An 8,924-nucleotide genomic window follows, 5' to 3' on the forward strand; every position below is an offset into this window, starting at 1 on the left:
GTGGTACCACTTTTTACAGTCATCACACTGCATTCCCTCCTCAACGGGGAACAAACAATTTGGTTGCCCACATTTGTAAGTTTTACCAACCATTGTAATGAGATTTAAAAGGTTTAAAAACACAAAATGATCACAAAGTGAACACAGGTGTTAGTCAAGGAGTTAAAAATGGTACTCAGGACAAAATTTAGCAAAAAATTTCAAACTTTAGCCAAAGTACTTTTAGTTAAAGTAGACCAAGAACGCTTTTTGGTGCAATTAGTACCCAAAGCAAGTATAATCACAACACGTACAAAAATCACTGCCCTTTTTGAAACCAATTTCTTTTTTCCTCTATTATCGTTAATATACCTAGGTTTCTGCTTGGAGGTATTGGTGATCCACTGCTACTAGACACGGAAGCCCGTTTAGCGAAAGCTTTTTTTATTCTGTCTATAACCATTCGAACCATTTAATATTGAACCTTTGGCCGCTGACCCCCGCGTACTCTGAGATCTTGCACGCAATATTTTCTCCAGTGAGTCAGGATGCAGATTTTTGTGAAGACACTTACGGGAAAAACTATAACCCTAGAAGTTGAGCCTGCTGATACAATAGAAGCAGTTAAGGCGAAAATTCAAGATAAAGAAGGCATCCCACCAGACCAACAACGTCTAATTTTTGCTGGCAAACAACTGGAAGATGGACGAACTCTTTCCGACTATAATATACAGAAGGAATCAACACTTCATCTTGTCCTCCGTCTTCGTGGTGGTATAATAGAGCCTACCTTGAAGGCATTAGCTCAAAAGTATAACTGTGAAAAGATGATCTGTCGAAAATGTTACGCACGTTTGCATCCGAAGGCCACTAATTGCCGCAAAAGAAAGTGTGGACACACAAGTAATGTAAGGCCCAAAAAGAAACTTCGTTAGTCCATAATTGAAGCAAATAAATTTTCCTCGGAATTTGCTTTCTCATTTCTTAACGTCAGACTGTCTCTGTATTGGCTGTTATTGTGGATAAGTGCTTTTATGCTGCATTTGTTATAAGTAGTAAGTATTGTTTACCCTCCTGACAGTAAGCTTGAGGTAAACAACCCTATTTAGAAGGTATGAGGGGTCAAAACCTCTTAGTTGTATTTAAGATAGAGTGGATGTCGTAATGTCAACTTTAATCCGTTGTGGGCGTTTCATTTCTAGATATTTAGTGTCTTAGTTGGGATTTATTGTCTTATGTCTTTGTGGAGAGTTGGTTTGGGATTGTGTTGTTACCATTTACCCATAGTGTTTTTCAGAAATTACATCGCACACAGCTTTCAGGACCACTGTACCGGCATGTGCCGCAAGTTACCGTCTGAACTATTTTTTTGCTTCAATGAGTAGTAATATTTGCAAATGTTGTATTTTCAATTTAAATTCAAGTCTACTCTAAAATTGTTAGTCTGTGTGCTCATTTGCGTATATGAACTTTTGGATCCTTTTCTTTAATGTTCTTAATTGAATTACCATTAGGGTATAGCACATTTCAGTCTGTTACTCAATTACTAACAGTGGACGGTTGACCGTAATGTGGTATAATCTTGGAGGTCGGTATTTCCCCTTTTCATGGAAATGTGGTTTTTAATCAAATTAGGTCGTTTTGCTGTGATAATGAATTTCTGTCTGAACCTAAGACTGGGGCACGATACGTTTGTTATATCTGTCTTTCAGTGGTTTAGTAAGCCTAGTATTATAGATCACAGTCTGTTTAACAAGGTTTTTGACTGTCAACATCTCAAGTAATTTGAGTTGTTTAGTTTAAAGATGACTAGCCCAAAATTCTCGAATCCGATTAAGTACATATTTGATGGACTGGAGATCGCTTCTGAATTCGCATTATTCATCAACTACTTTGGGACCCGTTATAGTTGTTTGCTACTTTGCTGTCTTCCGATATCACATGAATTGTCATACTATATTAGCTAATTATCTTTTTAAGCGTAGCTCATGTTCGTTGAAAAGTGATACATATCGTCATAAAAGACCTCGAGGCTTTCGTCTCATGTCCCTTAGGGTTCAGTATTTGCTGGTGGCATTATATAATAAGTTTCTTGTCTGAAATTTGAATCACATTCAAAGTCGACCCAATAATACAACCTTCCAAACAACAGAACTCTGCAAAAGATGAGGTGTCCATAATAAATTAAAATGACTACTGCAATCATATTTAAATTTCATTCTTAGATTACAGTTGTCAGCAACCATCCGCCAGGTTTAAAAGAGTCTAGTTTGGCTTTTGCCAACTTACGACACCTATGGCGTAGACGAGGTATCCGTCTATTAATAAAAGGACGAGTATACTGCGTGGCAGTTCGTTCCGTCCTACTTTACGGCTGCGAAACATGGCCATTAAGAGTCGAAGATACTTGTAAGTTACTAGTGTTTGACCACAGATGTCTTAGAAACATTACTCGCATCTGCTGGTATCACCGGATAAGTAATAGCGAGGTTGGATGCAGGGTATTAGGGGATTATGGTTATTCAGTTGACGAGGTTGTAAATCTTCATCGATTGAGATGATTGGACCACTTGTTGCGTATGCCTGAACACCGATCACCACAACGTGCGATGCTAACTGGTGTTGGGGATGGTTGGAAGAAAGTTAGGGGCGGCCAAACCAAAACGTGGTATCAGTCCTATTTGATACTGCTGGTCTGAGCCATGTTGGTAGATGCAGACTACTTGGTTGGGGTCCACGTGACTACCGTAACCAATGGTTAGAGACTGTGGGTGACACGGTTCAGAATCGATCACAATGGGGTCGGTGTATACACTCTCTGTCTTCCCTTAAACTAAGAGATTAACATCGCTTCATATCTTTCCTTCTATGAACTTAATCTTTCTTCCTGTACTATATCCTTAAATGCAATCTATTATACATTACCACCTTTGACTTAACTACTCCTATGAATCCGGCGCTCGTCTTGTTGTGCTAATACGGTATGGCAACTTGAATCGATGCACATATGTGCTTGGTCCTACGTTGTAGCTGACTGAGTCATCATACTCATTTGCCATATCGATAGTAATGCGTTTCACAAATTGACATAAAATTTGTTTTTGTCTCTAGCAATTATTGAATTTTATTTGGTGATATACAACTTATCAGTGTATATGGCAGTTACCCGGTATACTATGTGTATAACTTAAGCTCCATCTTACCAATTGTAAGCGATCTTGCACAGGGTACTGCTGCTCTAATATTAGATTATACAACATTAGTAATTCATTTGTATGGAAGGGAGAAAGAAATATTGTCAAAGTACTGTTATTAAGATTTGACAATTAATGAAAACTTTATTGAGGCATCTCGTAATAACTTTTGCTCGGGTACAATATAAATTCTAAGTCGTACGTATGACTGTTTAACACTTACGGTGATAGACAATACTACATAATATATATTTCTAGCGGTTAGTCATGGTTTGGGGATCAATAAGTTGTTTGGAAGGGTGTAAATGTGTTTGTATTGAGGTAGAAATTGTGCAACTCACCGTACACTTGTTCATTTAATTTGTTTTAAGCCACACTGTTTTTGTGAGGACTAATGATACTACCTAGCTGGACAGATGAAAGTGGGCATTCCCGTGAAGACGGAATTATCAGTAAGGTAATAAATATTTATATATTCTCTTCGTGTGCCCTGAACTTTAAGCATGTGCTTTAGTTTTAGAGGAAGAATGACTGATTCATAGAGCGTGAAAAGCTACATGCAATTGAGTGTGGGGTTTCAACAGTAACTTCAATCAGTTTAGTTTTTTATGCTGAACAAACATCTACAAAGATGACTGGATAAAGTTTACTGAAGCTTTTTTGAATATATTTTAAGTTTAGATGTAGTTCAACGTAAGTTCAACTCCTGAGACTAATATGAGGAGTCTAGACAAACAGTAGCTGCATATTAGAGAAATGGAAGGTATTCATAAGCCATTAAGTTTGCCACCCATGTCTATTATTCAAGCTACCAACCAATGGTGTAAGTTGACAACGATGTTAACCTTAATAGTAGTCAGTATTGTGATATCTATCACCGTTTGATACACTTAAGCTCTAGATGGCCACTTTTGATGTGTCGACTTTTCTCGCTGTCGTTACTACAATTAGTAATCAAGACATGAATGTCTTATCGTCTAAACCAGCGGATTTCACTCAATTTTTGGATTATTATTATGAATGTATAATTATCAGTTGGTTCTGAGTTTAACTTGGAGGACATTTCATAGTGTCAGATAACAAATTATCAGAAGGGGTTTGTGGAGATTTGTAGGAATTTTCACAGATTGAAATCATGAGTCAGTTGGAGCTAGACCACCATTGAAAACCTGGAAGCACTGGACGGCCGTTTCGTCCTAGTATGGGACTCCTCAGCGCACTGCTGAGGAGTCCCATACTAGGACGAAACGGCCGTCCAGTGCTTCCAGGTTTTCAATGGTGGTCTAGCTCCAACTGACTCATGATTTCAATCTGTGAAAAAAGATAACAAATTGTTTGAGGTTATTGTTTACCTGAGTTAACGTCTTAGGAAGAATATACACATCTGGGCTTCCTTACCAGCTTGTTTTAGTTTATTTGAGTGAAAACAATATACTTAATAGTATTCGTACTGTTTTCAGTGAGGTTGTAGTTTTTTGTAAGGCTTACTCTTCATATAGTTTCGAAAATCGTTATTATCCTCCGGTGTATATTTCTAACACGAACTTTGAAGATATTTACTATGTTCTCAAAGAATCACGTAATTGACTGACGTAAATAAACAGATGGTTTCCTTTAAGCGAAATCAAGTACTAATGTGATCGGATTTTATTACTACAAATTCGCTCTTCACCTGTCGCTTCGAAAAGCTTGTTTTACGTGCGCTTATCCGGAGACCCTGTGGCATCTTCGTCTGGTCTTACTGGCGTTGGTGTCGCACTAAGCGCTAGAGCTGAGGTAGCACTAATCGATTGGATCCCCATTAACAGTCGGTTATGTGCTGTTAGATTAGAAAGTTCCATCAAAGTGAGAAGAAATCGGCGTGAGAAACGATGTCTTTTCATCATCTCCGCTTATGCCCCGACAGATTGCAGCCCGGATGCAATCAAGGATGAGTTTTACCACTAGTTATCTGTTCTTCTCCAGAAAGTGCGTTCGACAGATATTGTAGTACTAGCCAGCGACTTGAATGCTCAGGTCGGGCGTCTAGGCACAGAAGACAGTCGTTTAGGTGGCCGATGGGGACTTGTTGGTTGCAGGACAGATAACGGGGACCGTCTACTGCAACTTTGCACAGACCACAACTTGTTTCTGGCTAGCACTAACTTTCGGCACAGTCATCGCCGATGTGCCACCTGGCGTCCTCCCTCTGCATCTCAAGCCTGGACTCAGATTGATCACATCGCGATCAGCTACCGCTGGCGTGGTTGTGTACAAGACTGCCGCTCCTTTTGGAGTACCTATCTGGACTCTGACCATGCCTTGGTCTGCGCCAATCTTGCCTTACTTTTCAGTGGCCAACGAAGTGACCACCACCAAAAGATTGATGTTAGCAAGCTGGTTGCAACTTCTGTTGCAAGTAAGTATCGAACCGAGCTAGCCTCTAGGCTAGCTACCACTCCACCGAAAAGTATAGATGAGCATTGGTTGCAATTGCATGACGCCATGAAAATGGCGAGTAAAGTCACTTGTGAGTTAGCGAAACGTCCCGCTTATAAGCACTGGATTACTTCAGGGTCCTTACAACTCATTGAAGCCCGTCGGTCTACTCCGGGTGACCGTGAGTTTGACCATAAACGAAGGATGTTACGTAAGGAAATTGGGCAAAGCTTGCGTAAGGACCGAGAAGCTTGGTGGTCGGAGCCTGCTAATGAGCTGGAAGCAGCAGCTGCATCTGGTAATTACCGGAAGCTCTTCCAACTCATCCGAGCCACTGGCAGCAAGAAGTCTGGTGTGAGCGAAACAATCTGCGAGGATGATGTGATGCCAATCACTAACATCCATCGACGTCTTGGACGATGGGCAGAATTTTTCGAAGGGCAGTTCAACTGGCCTGCTGCTCCGGCAACATCGGTCAGACTGTCCTGCCCTCCATGGCCGGTGACGACTGATCCACCAAACGAGGAGGAAGTCCGCAAGGAACTCCAACTCTTGAAGCGTTACAAATCACCTGGCCCAGATGACTTACCTCCGGCTCTTTTTAAAGATGGTGGTGACTTTTTGACTAAGGAATTGACGACGTTGTTTACAAAGGTTTGGGAACTAGAGTGTGTACCAACGTCATGGAATGAGTCGATAGTTGTCCCTATCTTTAAAAAGGGTTCACGTCGTTCCTGTAACAATTATCGGGGGATAAGTCTACTTCCGATTGCGTCCAAGCTATTGGCTTCCATCATACTTCGTAGGTTGTTCAAAACTCGAGAAAGATTGACTCGCGAGGAGCAGGCTGGGTTTCGTTCTGGTCGAGGATGTATTGATCATATCTTCACCCTCCGCCAAATGTTAGAACATCGCCATACTTATCAAAGGCCAACAATCGTAGTGTTTCTTGACATCAGGGCTGCCTTCGATTCGTTGGACAGGACTGTTCTCTGGGATTGTCTATTGAAGAAGGGTGTGCCTGAGAAGTTTGTTAACATCCTAAAAGCCCTATATAAAAACACCTCAGGCAGAGTGAGGGCATACAACCACCTCTCTCCATTGTTCCATTCGAGCAGTGGGGTTAGGCAGGGTTGCCCAATCTCACCATTCCTCTTCAACTTTGCCATCGATGACATTCTGGAAGCAGCTCTGATGAATGTAAGTAATGGTGGTGTGGATCTGTTGCCTGGAGAAAGACTTCTCGACCTTGAGTATGCGGACGATATTGTCTTACTGTGCGATAATGCCCAAGGCATGCAATCCGCACTTAATCAGTTGGCAATCAGTGTCCGTAGGTATGGTATGTGCTTTGCACCTTCGAAGTGCAAAGTACTTCTACAAGACTGGCAGGATTCCAATCATGTACTCACCCTGGATGGTGAGCAGATAGACGTAGTCGAGAAGTTCGTGTATCTGGGTAGCTGCATAAGTGCTGGTGGGGGTGTGAGTGATGAGATCAATGCACGTATAGTGAAAGCCAGAGCGGCTTATGACAATCTGGGCCATCTTTGGCGCCTTCGTGATGTTAGTCTGGCTGTAAAAGGTCGGATCTACAACGCGTCGGTGAGAGCAGTTCTGCTCTATGCTTGTGAAACCTGGCCTCTCCGAGTTGAGGACGTTAGACGACTCTCTGTGTTCGATCATCGCTGTCTCTAGTGGCAACACCATGTTAGTAATGCAGAGGTTCGGCATCGTATGTTCGGGCACAGAGATGATAATGCAATCGGTGTCACCATCTTGAAACACCGACTTCGGTGGCTTGGACATGTTCTCCGAATGTCGTCCCAGAGAATTCCACGTCGTGCATTGTTTGCCGACTCTGGGACTGGTTGGAGAAAGCGGAGAGGTGGTCAGTGCATGATATGGTGTCGTGGCATGAAAGCTGCAAAGGACTGGCCTCCGTCGGTCCTTCACGACTCCCTGGTTGAGGTCCGAGAGATGGTGCAACACAGTGGCTAGAGAGGTTATCAGATATGGCTCAGAATAGAAGCCAGTGGCGATCCTGCTGTAACCTTCTTTTAATTTCTTCATAGAAAGTGGTTGTGTCTTCCCTAACTGAAAGGGTTCTTTGTGGTTGTACCTTTCCATTCCCCCATTATTACCACTATTATTAATACACTACCTTACACCAATCTCTTCGTTTTTGTCCTCTGTTTTTTTGCGCTCCTTACCTTCTTTTTTCTTTTCGAATTCTCATTGTTTTGTGTGGCGCATATATATTGGCGCTCTCTTGTACCAATATTTATGTGTTCAAATAAATAAATAAATAAATAAAACCACCACCAAACGTTTGTCTATGCAAGTCAGCCGACCGTTGTTGCTACCCTGATGTGAGAATCGGGCTTGCCTATCGTGATAAACCAATCGAGCTATACTGGCTGGAATATCGTTCCTCAAGATCCTACCATGCCAGACAGGTCGGTTGAAGAGCGGTAAGACTAAAAGTAGCAAACCCAAGGTCCGAAGGCGAAGTCGTGCTGCTGACTGTACAGAGGTGTGACGGTAGTGAGGTGTTTCCTTCAGACAACCAGCACAACGGCGATGTTGCCTTCCGAGAAGGAGGAGTGGCGTTTGAAGATGTCGACCCTAAAAATGCACACATCGCTTTATCCCACGGATATCAGTCTCCGGCGGCAAGCTCTCAGCAAATACCGAGCTAACACGAAAATTACCCACCAAAAAGGTCGTGTGTGACCGACCTCAAGCAGTTGTCCCTTGGGCACTGCAGTCACACTCTCAGGTCACTTAGATCACCTTTAATCCGATTTCCTTTTCAGGTACCTCCAGGAGAACCCTTCCACGGTGTAGGCAACCGGGAAATGAAAACTGCCCTCATATATCTAACAACACTCAAGACCCCTGATTGATTATACAAGTCAGTAATTCAATAAAAGAAAACTGGAAGAATTGTGATTACTTAGACACAAGATATACAGATGACCTGGTGTATGTTTTCGAAGGAAACAAGTATAGTAGTTTTTTGTCAGAAGTATTCACTCAATTGATAGGTAACTATTAAAATAGGTTTTTTCCTTGGAAAACGAAGCTTAAATTTCTAAGCAACGATTGTTCCACAAGATGGTGGAAATTCTGCTCAACTAAAATTTGATCGCAGTTCATGGAATTTACCTTTTAATTGAGTTCAACAGTGCCTTGTTTTATTTATGTATTTCTAGGTGACAGTTTAAGCTCTAACTTAGCGAAGCTTTAATGGAGGATTTGCTCTAAAAATACTTAATTTCAGCTATTTGATCAAGCTGATCTTAGTCCATCGGAAGAAACCCAATCAAT

General features: G+C 41.7%; 1 protein-coding gene across 1 annotated transcript; it reads left to right on the plus strand.

Annotated features, from left to right (window-relative positions):
* Positions 1 to 527: 527 nt before the first annotated feature.
* Positions 528 to 947, plus strand: RPL40 (ubiquitin fusion protein; the record flags this gene model as incomplete). The annotated part of the gene is made up of 1 exon (XM_012942660.3): positions 528 to 947. The coding sequence occupies one exon, from the start codon at positions 528 to 530 to the stop codon at positions 912 to 914; it is 387 nt and encodes a 128-aa protein (XP_012798114.1). The 3' UTR covers positions 915 to 947.
* Between the last annotated feature and the right edge of the window lie 7,977 nt (positions 948 to 8,924).

The sequence above is a fragment of the Schistosoma haematobium genome, chromosome 2, assembly GCF_000699445.3.
Source record: "Schistosoma haematobium chromosome 2, whole genome shotgun sequence".
Taxonomy (NCBI): Eukaryota; Metazoa; Platyhelminthes; class Trematoda; order Strigeidida; family Schistosomatidae; genus Schistosoma; species Schistosoma haematobium.